This window comes from Chelonoidis abingdonii, chromosome 10, assembly GCF_003597395.2.
Source record: "Chelonoidis abingdonii isolate Lonesome George chromosome 10, CheloAbing_2.0, whole genome shotgun sequence".
Taxonomy (NCBI): Eukaryota; Metazoa; Chordata; order Testudines; family Testudinidae; genus Chelonoidis; species Chelonoidis abingdonii.
Genome location: NC_133778.1, coordinates 24,448,470 through 24,471,395, shown reverse-complemented (window position 1 = coordinate 24,471,395; position 22,926 = coordinate 24,448,470). Strand labels below are relative to the sequence as shown.

General features: G+C 39.0%; 1 protein-coding gene across 1 annotated transcript in view; it reads right to left on the bottom strand.

Annotated features, from left to right (window-relative positions):
- Nucleotides 1-22,926, bottom strand: part of DNAH7 (dynein axonemal heavy chain 7) — a 264,651-nt gene that overhangs the window by 99,509 nt on the left and 142,216 nt on the right. Inside the window, exons 33-37 of the mRNA XM_032803624.2 lie at nucleotides 20,497-20,721; nucleotides 16,826-17,023; nucleotides 4,328-4,483; nucleotides 3,495-3,663; nucleotides 386-512 (exon numbers count right to left, since the gene is read on the bottom strand). Coding sequence (XP_032659515.1) covers nucleotides 386-512; nucleotides 3,495-3,663; nucleotides 4,328-4,483; nucleotides 16,826-17,023; nucleotides 20,497-20,721 — 875 coding nt within the window. The remainder of the gene's footprint in view (nucleotides 1-385; nucleotides 513-3,494; nucleotides 3,664-4,327; nucleotides 4,484-16,825; nucleotides 17,024-20,496; nucleotides 20,722-22,926) is intronic.

Sequence of the window (22,926 nt, the reverse complement as noted above, 5' to 3'; positions counted from 1 at the left end):
CTCTTGGTTTTCACACCTCAGCTGCTAGAACAGGGCCTCATCCTCCCTGATTGAACTAACCTCGTTATCTCTAGCTTGCTTGCTAGCATATATATATACCTGCCCCTGGAAATTTCCACTACATGCATCTGACGAAGTGGGTATTCACCCACAAAAGCTCATGCTCCAAAACGTCTGTTAGGTTTATGAAAAAGAACTATTTTCCAAAGGAGTTTCCTAATAAGAGGCCTTGTTCCAAGAAATATTGAAAACCCGTCAAATCGATGGGACTCACAGATGCTCAATTCTGCTCAAGAACAGGGTCCTACAAAAGTATTTTAGTAGACTTCCCAAAGACAGTTTAAATATTTACTTTAGCCATTTGCAATATACAAAAGTTACTTACCAAGTAGAGAGATGCCAGTCTAAAATTCTAGAGAAAATCGTATACATGGAATCATCATCAAACTCATTAATAGTAACTGTATTGAAATGTCGCAAGTATCGAGGAGTTATTGGGTTTCGGCCACCACCTAAAATGAGAAAGCACAAATACTGAAAATAAAATGATGAAACTAGTATTAAACTATAAATGTTTTAACACTTTTCTACTAATCATCTTGGGTCAGTTTCTACCAGCCTGATTCACATTAAAAAGTATCTCAACTCCAAGAACAGTCCCAATGACCACAATGAGACTAATAATAGAATAAGGTACTATGCAACCTGAATGAGGGCATCAGAATCTGGCTTTCTGAAAGTGAGAATAGTCTATAAAATGCATATTGAAGTGGCTAAACCTGTCCTGTTCTAAGTAAGTTTTAAACTACTTTAAAAGGCGTTTCTTATAGAATTATAGAAGTATAGGACTGGAAGGGTCCCAAGGCAGGACTAAATATTATCTAGATCCAGGGTGGGGAACCTCTGGCTCGCAGGCCAAATCCAGCCTGCTGCTTAATTTAATCTTGCCCACAGCAAGTCTCTGCGCCGCGGGCTGGAAGCCCTGAGTCTTGGTTTCCCCCTCCCCCAGCTCGCGGGCAGAGGGGTGATCAGGGAAGCTCCGGGTGCTGTCCTCGCCCCCAGCATGGGCTCCGCAGCTTCCAATGGGACCTGCAGGGGTGGCGCTTCCAGGCATGGGCACCACGCACTGTGCAGAGCCCCTGGGCCACCCTTCCACCCAGTGGATGGACACGTAGACCACTTCTGGGAGCAGTGCAGAACCAGGGCAGGCAGGGAACCTGCCTTAGCCCCGCTGCACCAGCAACTGGGAGTCGCCTTAGGTAAGCGTCACCTGGCCAGAGCCCGCACCTCAAACCCCCTGCCGCACCTTAACTCCCTCCCAGACCCCACATCCCTACCTGCACCCCAAACTCCAGCTCTGAGCCCTCTCCCTCACCCAAACTCCCTTCCAGACCCTGCACCCTAACCACAACCCAACTTCCATCCCTGAGCCCCCTCGTATACTCAAACTCCCTCCCAGAGCCTGCACCCCTTCCTGCACCCCAACTCCCTGCTCCAGCCCAGAGTCTGTTCCCGCACCCTGAACCTCTCATTTCTGGCCCCTCCCCGGAGCCCAGCGAAAGCTGCACCCCCTACGGGGCTGTGTGTGGCCCACAATAGATTATTTCTGTGGGTCAATGGCCCCTGATATAAAAAAGTCTCCTCACCCTGATCTAGACCACCCCGACAGGTGTTTGTCTAACCTTCTCTTAAAAATCTCCAATGACAGAGATTCTACCACCTCCCTTGTTTATTATACCCTGACAGGAAATATTTCATAATGTCCAACCTAAACCGCCCTGGCTGCAATTTAAGCCCATTGTTTCTTGTCCTATATTCAGAGATTAAAGATAACAATTTTTCTCCTTCCTCCTTGTAACAATCTTTTATGCACTTGAAAACTGTTATCATGTCCCGCCTCAGTCTTCTCTTCTCCAGACTGAACAAACCCAGTTTTTTCAATCTCCCCTCATAAGCCATGTTTTAAAGATCTTTAATCATTTTTGTTGCTCTTCTCTGGACTTTCTCCAATTTGTCTCTATCTTCCCTGAAATGTGGTGCCCAGAATGGGACACAATACTCCAGTTGAGGTCTAATCAGCGCAGAGTAGAACGGAAGAATTACTTCTCATGTCTTGCTTACAACACTCCTGCTAATGCATCCCAGAATGATGTTTTATTTTTTTGCAACAGTGTTACACCGTTGACTCATATTTAAGTTTGTGATCCACTATGACCCCCAAATCCCTTTCCGCAGTACTCCTTCCTAGGGACAAGTACTGTTTCAGGGTCACCATCTAGCCCCTAAACCTGGTAATACTCTGACTGGGATAGAATTTCAGTACAATAAAATAAAATCTACTACATAAATTATAGAGCATGGTGTGCTTGAAATTAGTAAGACAAATTTAGAATCTGTTCTATGAGTTTCCCAGGATATACTCGTTTATTTCTGCATGTGCTAATTTCAATTACTAATTTCCAGTATATACGTGCTAATCTCTGCATGCCAGAACACAATGGCATCCTCCACACAGCATGACCTTGCACAGCAGGAAATTAGCCCTGTCTTCCTGAGGCAGTTTGTTCTTAAAGTCTAGGAACTTAAAGTGGTCCAGAAAATTATGTTTGGATAGAAGGGCCTGATAATTTGAGATCCCTTTTGACTATGCCTATGAGGCTTAGGAGAACATAAATCCTTAAGGCTTGAATGTGAAGGTTTACCAAACAAACGGGGTTGGGATGGGTCTCTCAGAGATTCACTTTTGTGTTTGTGAGCACACCCTTTACTCTTGTGAGGTGGGTCCTTTCCTCTCCCCATCTTCTCTCTGGATTTAGACACAGAATTGGGGGATGCACTCTTGGCTGATTTTGGATGATGTATGGGGGCAGTGTCTCCCTGACCTAGATCTGACTGAGGTCTCATTGAAGGTGTTTTTGAAGTTGGAGCTCTCGCACCTGCCATGTTCAGCCAGGGAAGAAGCAGCAGATACTGCACTTGGCAGAGATATGTGCTGTCCAGTGCAGTAAACGCTGTAACTGACTGAAAAGCAGGGCCAAGAAACACATTTTTGAAGTCCAGAATCCTGGATATAATCCAAGTCCCACACTGAGCAGGAGTGTTCCGCAGGGTGGGGATTTTAACACTAGCCAAGTATAACTATCTAGTAGAACACTAACAGCAAACTAGGAATAAAATAACTTTGAATATATTTACAGGATAAAGAGAAAGGAGAAGTTCTGGACAGTGGAGGATTCTGACTCAGATCACGCGGCAGTAAGAAAGAACTAGAGAGGGGGTCAGTCCGCCCCACCCCTTATACTCTTGGTGCAGAGCAAGAGGACAGCTAGGGTGTAGGCAAGAACCAATGAACACTACTTGCAAGAATTCTCCAGTCTCAGGCATCTACACAGTGGAACAAACATATGGACCAGCATTCAAAAAGTAACACATTTTCTCATAGGTACTTAGAATTTTATTCATGTGTAAAAGAACATATGATGCACATATCTTACCTGCTGGTCCCATTGCACACATAATTTGAATGTCCACAAGTTTAATCACAGAGCAGTCTTTAAGGTCATACCAATTCCAGTGATCTAACCACTGGCGAAGTAACTCAACTGGAGGCTGAGCACCATAGACTTCTCGTGCTGGCATATTTACATCATCTACAAATACAACCTGAAAATGAAAATATGAAGGAAATTTTCTTTTCTAAATTTCTTTTTAATATGCTCCGTAAACCTGTGGAAACTCTGAGATCCACATGGATCTTGAAGGATCCACCAGAACTCAGGGGCATCAGCAAAGAAGATTCTGGCCTGGATCTTGCTGCCAGATCCCTACAAACCCTGGACATCACAGCTCCTGCAGGAGTTATGGTGCCAGCAGCTGACCTGAACGTGGATGACTCTAGAATATGCCTTTGAAGGTGAAGTTACACAGTGTGGAGGGGGAAACAATTCTGGGTACCATGGATTCAGTTTGCAATTATTTGCACTGGCTACTCCTGTGGATATGGGACAGAAAACAGCCAAGATATATATCACTCACCTGCTGCCCTTATCCTCCCCTCTCCCCGCCATCCCTTCAAGAAGCTGGAACATTGTGAGAAAGTCTCAGGATAGGTGGAAGAAAGTAAGTACCTCTCTCCCTCAGTTCGGATCTGAGGACATAGACTCCCTTACATTTACATAAACAGAATAGGAAGCACAAAAGTCTAAATCAGGAGAATTAGAACTCTGTCACTCTAGAATTACACTATGTCAATTATTCCTGCTTAATTTTACTTGAGAAATAATGCATTTAAATATTTATTTTGGTAAAAAAAATAGATTTCAGTTACCATTCGCTTCCCAAGAGGAGGCCCAAAAACTCCCTTCCTCCTTTTATCCAGCTTTGACATGATAATATTCTGAGTCTGAGCTGCTGTAGTTTGTGCTGAGAAATTAATGAGGAGTGGTTTGTAGACTTCTTTATTCAAGTTATTTAAAAGAAAATGCTGAAAGGATGGTGAAGAGGAAAACATTAAACCACATAGGTACATAAATCTGACAAATTTTCCAGTACTTCACCAAAAGGCACAAGACTAAAATTTATTGTCAAACATCTATATGGGACAGTTTTCACAACAACTTCACAAGTCACTACTTAAAAATGATGGGATGATAACTGATCCCTGATCATTAACATTCAGATCTCTTTAATTTTTTATTCCAGAGATTGACCAACATTCTCTGGATAATTCAAAGTGTTAGGACCCAATTTGTTAAAGGGAAAAAAAACACCTAGATCTCATCATATACATTTCACATTTTCTCAGATTGTCTATATACTTGCAGTACATCACACAAATTCAGTACATGATCCTCTCTTTCCAAACACAATATTTCATAATCTAACTAGGTATGATTTGATCAAGAATTGCTTGTAGAAACCTAGGCACTAATTCTGTAAAAGAATCCACAAGTGTGGACCTTTATGCCTGCATGAGGTCTCTTTGGCTTCAAAGTAACTCTATACATGCATAAAGATGTGTGCTTGCAGTTCCATTTGAAGAACCAACACCTTAATGTGAGAAAAGCAAGCATATCTAAATGTATGGTTTTACTGTTGGCATTAATAGTATTGTGATATATTCATCCAGAAAAGCCAACGCTATGGACTAGATGACCTCCTGACGTCCCTTCCAACCCTGAGATTCTATGAACAAAGTTGTTTGTCTCAGCGACTGGCTGAACTAGAAGTAGGACTGATTGGACTTGTAGGCACTAAAGTTTTACATTGTTTTATTTTTGAATGCAGTTTTTTTTACATAATTCTACATTTGTAAGTTCAACTTTTATGATAAAGAGATTGCACTACAGTATTTGTATTAGGTGAACTGAAAAATACTATTTCTTGTTTTTTACAGTGAAAATATTTGTAATAAAAAATAAATATAAAATGAGCACTGTACATTTTGTATTCTGTGTTGCAACTGAAATCAATATATTTGAAAATGTAGAAAACATTTAAAAATATTTAAATAAATTGTATTCTATTATTGTTTAACAGTGCGATTAATTGCATGGTTAATTTTTTTTAATTGTTTGACAGCCATAATATATATATTTTAAAAAAGGAATAGTGTGTGAGGACTACAATTATTGAAAAAATGAATGAATCGATGAGAAACTATATCATCTTATTCTAAAACAATCTCTACTCATGCTAAAACAAATTTGTCAAGAAATACATTACAAATGAGAATCTCTGTAACTACTGTCGTTAGACCATCTTAATTTCCAATTTTAAAATATATTATTATTAGAATGAAAATGCATGAAAACTAGAAAGTCAGACTTTACCTTTCTATATTGAATAAGAATTTTGAGGGTTGCATAAATCAGACGTATTCCTTCAATTACAGACAAACCAAATTTACTTACAAAACAACCTACTTTGTTTAGGGCCAAATCATGCTTTCTCATAGAAAAAGAGCGGGAAGCATCATGAGTTTTCACTTTCATAGTTTCCTCCTGAAAAGGATATGCTCCTGTATGAAACAGGCAGGTAGTGGGTGGCTTCCACAGAAAGCTATAACTCTAATGAGAAAGTACTACTTCCATGCCTTCCCTGGTGGAATGGCTCCTTCATTAGTCATGTTTACATTTATTCCTCACCTTCTTCTGCATCACAAACCCATTCTAACATGGTATTCTGAATGCATCAGAATATGTATCAAATAATAAGAGAACCTAGATTCTTTAACCAGAATATTATCCTTTTGACAGGGCAAGCCTCATTTTATCCAGGGAAATCCCAGGGTGGGGGGGGGGCAGAGGGAGAATGAAACCATGGTGAAAAGTTGTCCTAGGGTTCCACCTTCTCAAGCAGCCATGCTTCTGTCAAAACTGCAAAGCCACACAAAGATTGTGCATAGGGGCCTTTTACAGAGTCAAAAGAAGGAAAGGATAATGTTGTGTTTGCACAATCTCTTTCCTTTGACAAATGTGGTTCAAAGGAGCGGATTTTTTTACTCCTTTCAATGCCTCCATGGGAATATAAAAGGATATAATCTGGCCCTTTGTAGTCAAATAATGCAAAAAAACAAAAATGTACGTGTTTGCAATGAGAAATATAATTTTTTTGAAAGAGCCCAACCATTTTTTTTGGTTTTATACAGCTTCAAATGTCTGTTTTAATCTCTGCTAACAGCTATTAGACTTGTCAGATTATACCTTTTAGATCTAAATCATAATAAACTCAACAAAAAGAATATTTAATCTCTACTCTGGATGGAAAAATCTGAACTTCTATAAAGACAAAGATAAAAGATAACAGAGAAAACAGTTATCACAACTCAAGGAAACTACAGAGTATTGTGACTGAGCAGATGATAAGCTTCATGCAGGGTAAGAACCATATTTTCTTTTTTCTTTTGATCATTTCAAAATTCCCAAAGGAGGAGGGCATACCTATCAGTCTGTGGATACAGAACTAAAGACTATCTTTATCAGATAGAAGCTTGTCACATACTGCATTAGAGAGAGAGAGAGAGAGAGAGATTCTATGATTTAACTTCTTTGTATTTCTGCAGTAGGTAGTAGCAGCATTACCTGCTCTACTTCAAAGTGTAGTCATCCCTGCCCACACGAGCCTCAGCTTCAACTGAGCACACAAAGGCCTCAGGGTAATGAGGGAAGGCCAATGACAGACCCAGCAGATAAGGGCAAAATTTACCAATGATGATGAAGGTGGATGGGATATAACTGTCGGTGCATGGATTGTACAAGGCAAAAAATGAACTAGATCTTCCAAATGGTCATTCACACCGTCAGGAACCAACGGCATTTGGCAGAAGAATTCCTGAGAAGAGGGATAGTTACCCCTCTGAAAAACTCCTCTAGGTTTCCCAAGACCCAAATAGGGAAAGCAAAACAAATGGGCAGCCAGTCATGACAGCACCAGAGTTAAAGCCCCTGTTATTGCCAGATCCAGAAGAAGGGGCATGTTTCACATGCATATAGTGGGCAAGACCCAAACCCCAATTAGCTTATTTCATGTCTCCACATGGAACATGTTAACACTAAATGGTACTGAGTGCTGGACAGCCCTTGTCAAAGAACTCACTTGCTAGAAGATCATAATCACAGGCATCTTAGCTCACTTGCCATAAAGTGATCAAGTCACTGTGGAAGCAGCAACCTTCCTCCGCTCCAGTAGTCCAGATAGTAGTCAAGGTGTGGCAGTTATCAGTCGACCTCTTGCACAGAACTTAATCACACAGAACCACATCTTCTCATGCTTACTTCATGCTCAGTTTTAACAGTGCCATTTGTTGCGGTGGCCAACAGAAGATGCATCACCTGTGGAAAAGTATGCATTCTACCACCAGCTAGCAGCAAAAATCAAATTCCATCACATAACTGTTAGTGCTCAGAAATTTCAATGGTGTAACTGGTTGTGGTTGAAAGGGGTGTGAAATCATGAAAGGTCACTATGGTTTGGATTCCCCAAATGTTCACACCATTCAGTTTCTGGCACTGTGTGCTGTTGAGAGATTCTCCATCATAGGCTCCTGGTTTAGGCACCTCAATAACCATTGCTGAACCTGGATTTCAAACAATGGACATCCATGAAAGAAACTGACCACATAGTGAATTCTCACCAGCAAACTCAGACCATTGACTAATTACTTCTGAGCTCTCATTGCATTATCCAACTCCTCACAAACCAGATGTCCACACATAGTAATCGCCACCATCTTTCCAAGCCCCCTGTTGAAGCCATAAAATATACACAGGTCATCAAAGATCACATATGTAATCTCAGTGCCCTCTTGGATGACATGGAGATTGCCTGGAGTTGGCATGTAATGCTATATCATATGCCACCACTGAAACAATCAGCTTCAGAGAGTTGTGCAGAAACCTTGGCTTTCTGAAGAGGCCTTTGATATATTAGCAAAAAATTCAGAACACCTAAGCAGGGAGATGTCCCAGAATGTAAGTGACTGAAAGGGATTTTTCAGGCCATATCAAAATGTGACTGTGAAGTCTACATCAGTTCCTTGACCAATAAAGCAGAGGATGTGCCAAAGCACAATATTCTGCATCTTATCTACAGGGCTATCTCGTGTGTGGTTGACAGCCACAAACAGCCTTCTAATAGTCTCAAGATTAAACCAAATGGCTCTTCCTGCTCATCAATGGACAAAGTCCTGGGAAGATGGAAAACACATTATGAACACGTGCAGAACCATGCACCTGCTGATGACTGCCCAGAGCAATGTGATCTGGCAAACTGTATGGCTAAAGACCCAGGGACAAAAACAGAGCCTCCATCGCTCGAGGCAATACGAAAGGTCTTACAAAAGTTATGGAATGGATGTGCTGCTGGAACTGATGGTATTCTACATGAACAGTTCAAAGGTTCCTTGGAATCAGTGAGCACTGGCCTGAATCAAATGTTTTCAAAAGTATGAGCATCAGGCATAGTACTAGCAGAATGGAAACATGGTATCATAATACAAAGGTTAAAGATCTGACATCAGGTTTGGCAACTACAGGCCAATCTCGTTGCTACCGGTCCCCAGAAAGGTTTTCTTTACTGTTCTGCTTGGTAGGACATCACTTAACAGATATCACTGTCCATAGCAATCAGGTTTCATTCCTAGGTGGTCAACAGAGAACACTGTCCTTACCCCCTGGTTTCTGGCTGAGCTGCATTGAGAATTTAATTGCCTGTTTCACATGGCATATACAAACATCAAAGCAACTTTTTATTCAGCTTACAGGTCAACACTTTGGCTGTCACTGAAAGGATTTGGTGTCCCAAATGTTCTGCTAAATCTGGTGCACTATCTTCACACTGGTACCAGTGCAAGAATGTGCACTGGTTCATGGCTTTTGCTGCATTTCTATACAACCTCAGGTGTGTGGCAGAATGTATTACTATCCTGTTGAGCTATTGACTGGATATTAGGGCTTGCCACTCCACACATCGGAATCAAGCTTCATCAAGAAGTGTTCACTGACCAAGGCTATGCCAACAACATTGCCTTGATTGTGGAAAAGCTAGAGAATTTTAGCACTGTGCTTCAAGGTTTCCAAAACACTGCCCATACTACAGGGTTGAAGATCAAGGTCCAGAACTGCAGAGATGGGCCACCAGAAACCTTGGTGCAGAAGAGATTAAGCACCAAGGAGAATGTTGAGGCATCTGTCTACCTCAGTTGCAAGCATTGTTCAAACTACTGCAGCAAATAAGATGTCCTATGACAATTAAGTATCACCTCCTCGTGAAGTCCATGTCTCTCCTATGGATGCAAAAATGTACTGAGACACAGTTAAGGATCTATCAAACCTGTGTATTGCTTCTATTGTCATTTGAGTCAGAAACCTGGATCCTCTTAGAGGCAGATTTGGAGAGGCTAGAAGCATTCCATATGCACTGTCAGCACTAAATCCTGAGCTCAAAGTGGTTCAACTTCGTCTGAAATTCCATAATCTCGCAGAGACATGGCCTTCCTCCAATAGCCCAATACATTCAAAAGTGGTGTTGCATGCTTTTTGGCCACGTTGCCAGGGTAGACAAAAACACCCCAGCACACTGCGCTTTTAGACTCTCATTGACAAGTGAAGGGGTGCACACCTTGACCCTCCCTGGCATCACCATGGGGCTGCCCCAGAGATTTGCAGGACTGAGCCAGATCTCAGACATTCACTCTGCAGTGCCTGGTATGGTGCCTTTAACTGTGGACACTCTGACTGGCACAATGGTCCTGGGTAGACTATGCACATTTGATGATGATGATGATAATGATGAAGAATTTCTGTAGAAAATATTGCTATGTACATTTCAAGAAAACAGTGGTGTACCCAGGTTTCCTTCCACTCTTATCTTACATATACACTGCCACAGTAAGTTGACCTACACTACGCAATGTACATTAGGTCAAGTTACCATGGGGGGGGTCAATGTGAGAAACTCTCCCATAAACTTACCTTACTCTTCTTGTCAGGGATACAGTACAGGGGTCAATTCGAGAGCGATCTGCTGTCGATTTGGTGGGTCTTCACTAGACCCACTAAATCAACTGCAGGTGGATTCTAGCTGTAGGGTAGATGTAGCCACAGTCTTCCTTCATTTTCACAAAAGTTCTTCAGTAAAGTTATTACAAAACAAAACTAGGCCATTAATCTTGAGGCAGGATCTTTTATCATTTAGTGAATTTTATCATGCTGAGGGGGGATGGAGGGAGAAGGAGGAAAGATATAAAATTTAAAGACCATAAAACTAAGACTTCCTAAATACTGTTTCATTCCATCATAAAACTAATAACCCGTGAATATTTTTAATCACAGACTAAATACTACTGTAATTAACATCACAAGTATTCACTTTGTTCTTAAATATTAAAACAGATACTCACATTACAAGTAGAGGTTGTCAGCTTGGAAGGACATAAAGGACCTTGAAGATATCTCAAAGAAACTGGTAGGGGAATGGGCATTGGAACTTATTTTAAATAAATGTGTTTCTATTATTTATGTGTCTAATTTCATGTGATAGGCAGTTATGTACTCAAAACTAAAAGTCCCTGCCTTATTCAGTGCACAGGATGGACAGTGACCATGTAATGAATAGCTATTAAACGTTTTATCTTCATTTCAGTGTGCTGAGCGATTCCTCTGCCAGAAACTGGAAATGAGTGACAGGGGATGGATCAGTTGATGATTACCTGTTCTGTTCATTCCCTCTGGGCACCTGGCACTGGCCACTGCTGGAAGACAGGATACTGGGCTAGACTGACCTTTGGTCTGACTCAGTAGAGCCATTCTTATGTTATATTCCTTATTTACTGCACATTATTCTAACCCTGCTCTGAAGACAGTTATTAATTTTCTCATGGGCTTTTCTATGACATTTATCACTATATACCTGAGTACTTCAGAAACATTAATTAATTTATCTTCACAACTCCCCTGTGAGGTGAGGGGCAGTAGTATCCCATTCTACAGAGAGGGAATTGAGGTACAGAAAGACTGAGGTCCAAAACATCCACAAATTTTGGGTGCCCAATTTGAGACACTGAGGACCTGATTTTCAGAGTCCTTAGCATCATATAGCTTTTTATATGTTCAAAACGCAGCTCTTATTGACTTCAGTAGCAGCTGTGAGCACTCAGCACTTCTGAAAGTCAGACCCCAGGGTCTCGAGTCAGGCAGCAAGAAAATGAGAAATACTAGTTGGTTAGTGACCACCCGTGAAAAGTTTGGTTTAAGTGACTTGTGTAGCATTACACAGGAACTCTTTGGCAGAGACAGGGATAGAATCTAACTCTCCAGGGAAGTACTCAACTGCATTAACTGTGACACTGTCCTTTATTTTCTTGCAATCCCCTGCCTCGTTCACTACACATTCCAACTGCTGCAACAAATGAGGCAGGGATCCTATTGATAATCTTCTTCACTATACATCTGTGATTCATCCCTGAGCAGGTCCATCCTGTGTACTGAGTGAGGCTGGGGTTCTGTGGGAAAAATATAGATCATGTAATTGAAAACTGTATCCTAAGCCATACACTCCATGGGACATTTTGAAAATGTTGAGTGCTTGCCTCCTCATACAGAGTAAGTGAGTGAGTGTGTATATCTGTTTTGAGGTCCCAGTCTATGCCATGTAAATTCTAGTAAGTATTCCAGAGCTGCTGGAACTACTGCCTTCTATACTTATATCAGAAAGAAAGTCTGGTTCAGATGCTGGAATATATTTGCTGAATAGAAAGAGGTTTTAAAAAATAAAGTCAGTGGAGCTGGATGAAAATCTCTTGTTGGCAGACATTTCCCTTTCAAAAGACAGGTTATCAAGTTTAAAAATTCTGAACATGAATGAAGTCCTTGGCTGAGAAGATCTTGTTTAACCAATAATAATGGAAATTGCTGATATTTCCACTAGATCCAAGAACTATGGTCATCTTGGCATCCTTACAGTGACCATTACTCTTTTGGTTAGTTTCTTCTTCATTTTCTGATTTGGGAAGACACATATCATGAGTTTGGGGCACTTGTGTAACAATACATGTATTTCTTTTGCTTCCAAATTCTCTTTCTCTTGAAATGTAGAGCTGTTTTCCCTTGTAGTGAGCAGATCCAGCCAAAGGACTTCCAACTGTTTGATATTTGAAGGAACCTGCCTGGAAGGTTTGCTTTCTCTTTGCGTAGCCAGTCCATTTTTCCATTTTTGATTCCTGTAAAGAGTCCTTTGGGAATCTAGATTTGCTTTGCATGATTTCACCTATTACTTTTTTATTTCAGTGACTGGATCCTTTCTCCTTCCCGTTTATGTTGGTACGCAACTGCTGAAGTGGTGTCTTATTAGACAACGTGGTTTCCTCCTTCTGAACGTTCCATGAATGCTAGAAGTGCTTTTTTTTTTGTTGCCTTTAGCTCAAGGAAATGTGATCCTTCTCTTCATGTTTTGAGCAGTTTTCTTGATTGATTAGGTGATTCAGGTAGGCTCCAATATACTTATGTGAACTATCTATCGTGAACACCTTGCATTTCCTTTTTGTCAAAATTCCTCCAGTCCCATTGGTGTGTGTACTTGTTTCTGTTTGTTAATTGTAGTGAAGGACTTCATAAGTATTTGCATCTGCTTCTATGTATTCTTTCACAAGATGTAATCACAATGCAGAATAGATAAATGTAATAGTGAACTGAGGAAGTTCTGTTTCTCCAGACCTGACTTTGAAGTTCAAGCTTTTCTCATGGGAAAGAAGGACTTGGCTTTGGAGAGTGTTTATTCTACTTCCCCATATAAGCAATATTTCAAGTTTGTGATGTATCTGTGTTACTGAACCTTAGTTAATGGTCAGCAGATGCATCCCTAAATTCCTGAGGTATAGGAATGGATAAAGGTGAATGCCATCAGCCCTCAACTTGGCTATTATCATCACCAATATCTGTATGAACACCCTCAATGTAGACAAAAGAACAAACAGAATAAATTTGTACTGGTAGTGTTTGTTACTGTGTAAAAATCACAGAAATAAGTTATGACATCTTTGTTGGGAACATGGGAAAAAGGACGGTTTTGCTATGTTTTAATTAACTCCTTTGGGGGTTTGGAGGTTTAAAAGACAGAATTTATGTATCCCTGCATTATCTGCTGCCACTCCTACCATGATTTTGTCAAATAACATTTAATTTCTGGGGATTCCTAAGTGAGTTGTTCATAACTTGGAAAGGGGATTCCCCTAATCTCCAGTAACCACTATTTTATCCTATAGGCTCAAATTGGAGGCTGTTGAGGTACAATGCTGCAGCCCCACAATCTGCTCTTTTAGCATCACATCACAAATTTTCTGCAAGCATATAATATTTCAAAAATTTTTCCTTTATCAGGCTGTAAAAGATTAGAGTAGACAACAGACTTGTATTTTAAATTAATAATCTAGCTGAATGTTCTTAATTACACATATCATACTTTTGCTTTTGTGTTCTTTCAAAATAGCTATGAAATGTGAAACATAGTATCAAATACTACTGCTCCAATTTTAGTGTAATGTGTGCAAATACAACAGATTACTTTTGAATTAATTAGCAATGTGGCTAAATAGATCCTAAATATAGTAATCAAATATGAATTTGTCAAATGTAGCTATGTGGCATAGCTTGTTAAAATTGTGGCTGTTCCTCCCCTCGGAATGCTTAAGTTCTAGTACTGATTTGTATACCTGTAACATTATTTTCACAATATCATCATAGTCCTTTAGATTGACTTTCACCCCAGGTAATTCCAGGACAGAATATATCTCCCCATAATTCATGGACAGGACCAAGGGGCTGTATCATTGGACATCTGTTGCTGCTATTATGCCCTATGGGATGGGACAATGGCCACCAATTCAGAGGTTTGCGACTACTGAATCTGAATAAGCATTCATCCAATAGCTCCTCTCCCAGCCCACTCTAATGGCCCCTTTGGTACTTATTCTGGGACCAGTGCAGAATCCCATCTCTACAGAGCACAGGGGGGGAAAAAGTCCTTTCCTGTCTATTTTACCAATGCATTCTTACCATGAGAGGAAGGGTTTCAAGAGGTTTAAGTGGAGTAGAGAACATTAAACATAGCTCCCCAAAATGAAGTGAATTTTACCGTTTGAAAGCTCAGTAAATTGGCAGGATTATCATTTTCTACCCAGTGAAGGTCCATCATAATAAATGCAGGTCAGGAATGAGATATATTAGCATAATTTGTTTGGAAAAGCCTGAATTGTACAAGTCAGCACTAGACAACAATATTATACTTCCATTTTCACCATTAAGAAAATTTCAGCAACCATATTACAGAGATTTTAATTGATTATTCAGTTACACTTTCCTAATATTTCATCAATATGACAATATAAAAGTTAAATTAAACAAAGCCCGCTATATTCCTAAATTGCAATTTTAGTTTTCCAATGTTGTTAATGAATAGTGAGTTTATAAAAATCAGAATTAGTACTAATGAAAAAAGCCTCTTTCCTGAATAACTCCAGTTCATCTAATCACAGATAGCATTAGCACAATGATTAATTGCATTAATAACACTTTAATTATGGTGGGGGGGAGCAGACGAGAGAGAGAGAGAGAGAAATGTTTGTAGGTTAACAATAAATCTTCAGAGAATTTTAATAGAGGTTTGATTGGGATCAGAAAGATACATGTCCTAGATAATGAATCTATAACTTCATGCAATGTAGTTGTAGCTATGTTGGTCCCAGGATATTAGAGAGAGAAGATGGGTGAGGTAATATGTATTACTGGACCAACTTCTGTTGGTGAGAGAGGCAAGGCTGTCTCTTCCATCAACAAAAGTTGGTCCAATAAAAGATATTACACTTCACCCATCTTGTCTCTCTCGAACTTCTCAGACGTGGATAATTGAATTTAACTCAAAGGAGCTTTGCTGGGGAAAAAGTAATCCTTTGATATTTTTGCTTAGTACTTGCACTCCTAAAGGTAAGCAACACTATAGTGAAAATAATTCTATTTTTATATTTAGCCAAAGCAATCATAACAACTTTTAGAGTAATGTAAAGCATTCTGATAATTCGTTTAAAACAAAATTTGTCTCTATACCAAACAAATTATGATACATATTGTAGTAGATATTTTCCACAGTAAACACTGATAGATTCTTCAAAGGTGAATATACTATACCAGTTCAACTTTAAGACCTTACATTTTTTTCTTGAAACCACGTTTATTCTCTATTTAAGCATTTAATTACAGAATCAGTGTGTGTATCATTATTTTGCCTCTCAGCTACATAAAATTTTTGATAAACGAAGTCCTGATAGACAAAGAGATACTGTTTTATCACCTTGTAAACTTCCAATAAACAGAAAACAGACTTGTCAAGAAATCTGAGATATAATCAAGCACTATATAATTTACTAAAAATAATCCATAGGATTATTTTGACAAGGAACAAATCATTATAAACTGTTTTTGTCAGTCAAGTTCTCATTGGGTCCCTCAAGTGAGCCTAAATGCCCCAAAATCATGTCAGATGGAATTTGCTGTCTACTGTGCACACTCACTTTACTTGGTGAATTAGTAAAGTCTACACAGTTGCACCAATGATACACTGGAATTTTAAAGAATCTTGTGATCACAATAATAAAAGGAAAGTTATAATGGAATAATACAATAGAAGCAATAATACAAACTAAGTTTTATCAGCATGTTCTGGTGATGCCAATAAATCATAACACCAGAGCTTAAGGCCTCAATTCAGCAAAGCACTTAAGTATGTGCTTAACTTTAAAGTTGACAGGACTTAAAACATGCTTAAAGTTACACACGTGCTTACATTCTTTGCTGTATAGGGATGATTTTCTGAATCAGAGTCTAAGTGGTGTTTTAGCAGAACACCAAGGCTGAATTTTTTTGCTCAGAAATATTTTTCATAACATACTAGTATATTTCAACTTAAATTATATTTCTATATACTGGATTCACACCACATCTTTATTATTTATCTCACTGCCATTACAGGTGAATACCAAACTTTAAAAGCAGCGAAGGCCAAGATGTGTATCATGTATCAGGAGCAAACGATTTTCTTTTTCCCCTCACAGTTACACAGGATGAACACAGTACTGTTACTTGAACTTAATAAAAACTGATGAACTTTTCTGATCTACCTGATTAATAACTAAAACTAATATTAGCCATAATTTCACATCTGAATTTCCAGTAATTTGTTTCTCGATTTGCTTTTATCTACAATTTTGGCAGTTTAGTCTTCACCATAAACATTTTAAAACATATATAATTTCAGTTTAGAAAAACAAAACACTTACAATAATATAGATACTCTTTCCAGTTCCTGTTGGTCCCACAAATATAGAAGGTTTTTGATGCACTGTCAGCAACTCCATTAACGCAGAGTATCGAATAGTATCCAGAGTTGGAACAATGATTTCATTAAACATCATATCTCGAGGTATGGGAGGAGCTGATTTGAGTGTTTCCACCCAGGGTTCCCATAATCCTGCTCCCTGTTTTAAATTATATGAACATTCAAACATTTAATAGTAAGCAGTAAAACAAAAAAGGTCTGTATTAATATAGTGGATTGTACTATAGATGAACACTTAAAGGATAATCACTACTAAAAGTTGTTATTTTCATGTTTGTTTTAGTATCAAAACTTGGACTAAACTTAACCAGTTTTGTGCTTTCAAATAAATATAAAGAACCAGCTGCTGCTTATATGAGCAAAGACATAGAGATAAAGATTTTGTCCTAAAGAAAATAAACAATTACTGGAACTTTTCAGGACAATTTCTCACTAGAAAAATAATAATAAATTTCTTACCTGATAATTTTCTCTCTTTTAGCAACTTCTCTCCTAATTCATCGCTAATATGTGATACCTCTCTGTGGAACTCAGAGTCCAATGTGGCTGGAGTCTCCAGGACTAAGCCTCACCCTCCATCTTAAGCCACCAGAAGACTTCGTTAAACGTACAGAAATACTCCAGTAACCAATTATTGTAATTATGACAACCATTTGTAATTATTGACTAGCCTTAAGGAAATTATTATGTGCAAGTCTCCCTTTAGAGAAAGATTTCAATATGTTAACAAATCATATTCCTGACATTTACCAGACTACCAGAGTGAGATGAATAGAGAGAAGTTGCTAACAGAAAGAAAATTGTCAGGTAAGAAATTTCTCATTCTGCTGCACAACTTCTCTCCTCATTCATCACTAAAGGAAAACATTGAATAGTGAATCACAGAAATAGACAAAAAAAGGATGAGCAGAGTTTTAATTATTATCAGAGTAGAATAATAGACAGAAATACGAATTACCCCCACATAGAGCAAGATATTTGCAATTTAAGGAATTTTATGTGAAGCCACACGACAACACCTTTCTATCAAACTATGCCTCTGCAGAGAAATGGAGCCTACTTTGCAAACCTTTCCCAGATGAGGTTCATATACTTTTCCACACAGTACCACTGGGGAACTTATAGAGAGAGCATTAACTCCTTCTTCAGGATTCCCAGATGCTTACCATGCCAACTGGTGCAAGATTTTAACAGATTGTCTGCAACAACTTTGAGGCCCTCAGGTTCTGGCATTTTGGACACAATCAGTTGAACAGGGTACAATTGGCAAATGTATTCCATACACTTGAGATATATCTTCAGAACTCCACGAATAATTATTTATGACACAACCTTCTTAAGGGGTAGTAAGGATTGCTACTCTTAAGAGCTGGGTGAAACCTTAATATGGCTTGAGCTAAAACCTCTTTAAACTGATGCATCCATCATTTAAGTCAATTGTAAGAAAGGGTTAAGGGGCCACACCTAAAACAAAGCCTAACAGAGTCTTTCCAGAAACTAGCAACAGTTAGGCAAAGGGTTCAGCTGGGTATTGAGACCAGGTGGGTATAGGGTTGAGGTGGGGAAAGAATACACAGAAACTGAAAACAGACTGAAAGAGACACATGAAGGAACAGCTGAAATATGTGGCTTATCCTGGAAGAAACCTGGGGAAAGATTTTTTGTGTTACAGTGTAGGCTGAAACGTGTGCTCTTAGTGTAGTGAGCAGAAGCCATTTCCTGCTACTTGGTTCAGAGACACAGAACTTTGTACATTATTTGTAAACACAAAACTGCATCAAAAATATTTATCACCAATTTCTATTCCAAACTGCTCAATTAGAAAAGGGTCAACAGTACAAAATGATGGGAGAACTATTTTCCAATAATTGTGGAAGGAAGAATTTACCTGGAAGGTTTCTGGAACTATACAATGAAAAATTATGAATGTTTCTCTGATCATGGCACTAACTGACATGTTATCTATGAATGTATACATATGCATAACTTGTGATCTAAGCCTTGCTGTAACAACTAAGAACCTTTTCTTAAGACTCTGGATGCAGAAGATTCAGCAAAGGGAAGAGTCTTGTACAGGAACTGTGAGCTCTCAGACTCAAATGCTCTTTTTTTTTGTCATAATGATGATTTTGTTGGTTTGAAGGAAAACTTAATCTGGGTTTCTTTGGAAGCTTCTGCAGATTTCCCCCTTGGGTTAGGGTAAAGCTATCTTTTTGGATACCCTTGGAGTTAGTAGTTACCAAAGGATTGCTATGCTAGCTTTCATGGTGAGGGTTGAGGCTTCCTGCTATCTCAGCTACTAATTTCTCTACTGTTTCCCAAAAAACTGCTCCCCTGCACATTTGGATGCACAAAATACCAGTTTAGGATGACTGATTGCTATTCACGGGTGTAGCACAGCTTTCTTACAGCTATCTATTTTTAGAAGCAATTGCTCCGGTCACAAATCACATCAATGATCTGACCAAGCCAGAATCCAAGACATCTCACTCCAAGCAAGGATCATACTCCCTAGATCAGGGATAGGCAACCTATTGCACATGTGCCAAAGACGGCACGTGAGCTGATTTTCAGTGGCACTTACACTGCCCAGGTCCTGGCCACTGGTCCGGGGGCTCTGCATTTTACTTTAATTTTAAATGAAGCTTCTTAAACATTTTAAAAACCTTATTTACTTTACAAACAACAATAGTTTAGTTATTTATTATAGACTTATAGAAATAGGCCTTCTAAAAAAGTTAAAATGTATTAACTGGCACATGAAACCTTAAATTACAGTGAACAAATGAAGACTCGGCACAGCACTTCTGAAACGTTGCTGACCCCTGCCCTAGATCATGGCCACCACTTGCTTGTCATCAAGAAGGGTTCCCTTACCAAGTATATGAAAAACCTTTGCTCTGAATGCCTATATCTGATGCCCTTGTTGAGACTTCCCATGGTGGAGTCATGGTTTTGGGTGGGAGGTTAAGTCCCTAGCACAGCTTTCCAACTCAAAGCAGCGTGACCTCGAAAAGGTTGGTGGCTTTTGGCAGCATGGCACAGTTCATCCTCACAAGCCCCATGGCCTGGCAGAGCAAAGATCGGTAGCTTGCAGTAGGAAGGCATAGCTCACCCTCTGAGGTTCCCAAAAAGCTATCTACAACACCTCAAGGACTTGTTTCAGTGTTTGCATGGCTTCTCTTCTGCTGGGATGAGGAGCAGAGAGACCCCATTCGAGCGGTACTGTATTGGAGAAATCAGAGGGTTAGAGCCTCAATATTCCAGTGCTTCCTCAGCTGATGAGAGGCAGCAAAGATGCAGGAACAGAAATGAAGCTATTACTGCAAGAAAATGAATTAAAATTAAAAAATTATAAAACCAACTGGTTGATACAAACTGAACTGCCAACTTGTTACACCACCAGAAGTAGAAATTCTGGTGACTTGAGTTGATGAGCAGAGCTTAGTCCTGGAGCAACAACAATGGACTGCCTTTGAATTTCACAGGTAGGAGGTATTGTTACCCATTCATAATGAATGAGAGAATCTGTGCAACAGAACTGATACCATGTAATCTTCAAAAAAAGATTACTTCAGAATGGGTGTCCCCATTTTGTTTTGTAATCCTCACCTTTTTGGCAAACCGATAGTCATAAATTGTTCCCTCTGTAGGAAATGGAACCGTGAAGGTCTTTGAAGATAGTTGGTCAATACCACTAAGCAATTTATATTTTTCTCTTGTTTCCTCACTAATTGGTCCATCAAGTATTTCTCGCACAATCTTGTCAAATTTTAGTCGATCATCTTCCTTACAGCTACCTCCTACAGACCAGATCAGTGAAAACAGGAAAATACCCTAGAGTGGGGGCGGAGAGAATATAAAGTAGTTCTTCAGTAGCTGTGTATTACAATATGCCTATCCTTTGCCCACTGAAATCAATGAGATCTTTGCCATTGATTGCGGTAGGAGCCGATTGGGCCAAATGTCTTAACATATAAATTAAACATATAATAAAAATATTATAGAAGTAATGAAATATGACAGGGAATGTATTACACAGATATGACAACTCAATCTGTGTTCTCTTGTAGTTTCTAGTACTTGAGAAAGCCTTTTATAGGAATGCAACATGTGATCATATTTATTCATAGGCTTGTTCTTATAAAACAGCAATTCATTTCTTTATCTGCTGAACAACGTATAAAGGAGCTTAGCCTTCTGACTCAAAGAGCTTACATTGTTAAATAAATAATACAACATCAATATTTCACTAGATGGCCTTCTATGGGCCCTATTCATCATTGCCTTACTTCCCCTTTGCACTAGCTAAGGTCCCAGACCTGCAAACACTTAGAGATATGCTTAACTTTACTCTCATGATTGAAATCAATAGAACTACTCACAGCAGTAAAGTCAAGAGTGGACATAATTGTTCGCAAAATCAGGCTTTCAGCGGGTGCAAAGGGGCTGGAGAGCAGGGTAAAGCTCCGTACTGGAAATATCTTTGGTGAAGAAGATCCCTGAATAGGAAAATGTCAAGCTGCTACCCTTCTGTCCTGGACCAGCACCTGGCACTATAGATTTCCCTTTGAAAACATTTTTTCATATTTTATTTTCAATGTAAGACCACACTATGTATAATGAAAATTATTTTGTTGGTTAGTTAAGGATCAATCATTCAAAGATCAATCTATATCTATCATCAGCTGGACAAAAAAACCCTTGTAAATATTCTGTCAAAAATAAGTTACCGTTACAGCTGGTTAAAGAATGTATTTTATTTTCAATGAAAAAATTCAAATTTTCATCAATTTTTGGGGGGGTTGGTAAAAAACACTTTCTGTTTTTTTTATTTTGATATTTCCATGAAAACCTGACAAATTTTGACACGGACAGAAATTTTCTCATTAAAATTTCCATTTTGTCAAAAGCCATTTTTTGTTGTAAAAAAGTTTCAGTGAAAGCATTTCAACTGCGTAATATTGATAGCACACTGGGAAACTGAAGTAAACAATAAATTAAAACGTTTTCAAAAGATTCATCAGCATGACCACAAAAAATGTGTGAACTATGGGCCACATCCTCAGCTATCGTAAATCAGCATAACTACTTTGAAGTTAATGGAACTATGTTGATTTATATCAGCTGAGGATTTTACCCTTTGTCTACTATAACAATTGCATCTGTGTAAGCAATAAAGAAGCTCTATGGCTAGGAAGAACCTCATGCCAAAATCTTCAGTAATAGTGTCCAGCATCATAATCAAAACAATTTGTAACTTGCAAAATTGCTACTGTACAATCCATGTGTTTGGAGGTAGAGAATTGGTAATATTCACTGCACAGTGTAGCACAGAACTGAATATTATATGAACAGGTTCTTATCTACTTATAAATACAGTATCAACCTGTAGTTATATTTAGAATGCACTGAAAGCATGGAAAAGACATTATGGTAGATAGTGGTAATGTAGGTTTGTGATCAGGATTTGGAATGGAGGGGTGATGTCTCATTTTTGCACTATGTGAGTATTATACCCACTCATCCCAAAGAATGCTTGCAGGGTTATACTTTCTCTGCCTCCACCAGCAAAGCAGAAAAAAGAAGTGCAGCAGATGGTCCTATTCCAGAAAAGATCCCCATGTTATTTTATATACTTCTTTCTGTTTAAACCTCCAAAATTTTGGTTCCAGAGAAGGAAAAGGAAGAAAGAGTGAACTGCTCACTAATGCATAATAATTGGCTTGAAAAACCAAGAAATTACAAGGAAAGGAGAGAAAGCTAAACCAGTAATTATGTCTACATTGCAGGATTATCCTGGGCTCACACCAAGCTTGTAACTAACTTCCCACACCACCCAAACTGCCTTCATACAAAACCCTTATGCCCAGGCTTACATGTGCTTTGAACTGGGGCATAGGTTACAGCCCAGATTTTCCTTTAAGGTAGGCTCTAAACACTTACTTTGAATTCAAGATGAAGCTAACATCTGGGTAGCAAAGCTTAGGTTTGGATAGTCCTCCACAGATCCCAAGCCTGCATTTTCCTGCCCTTCTACCT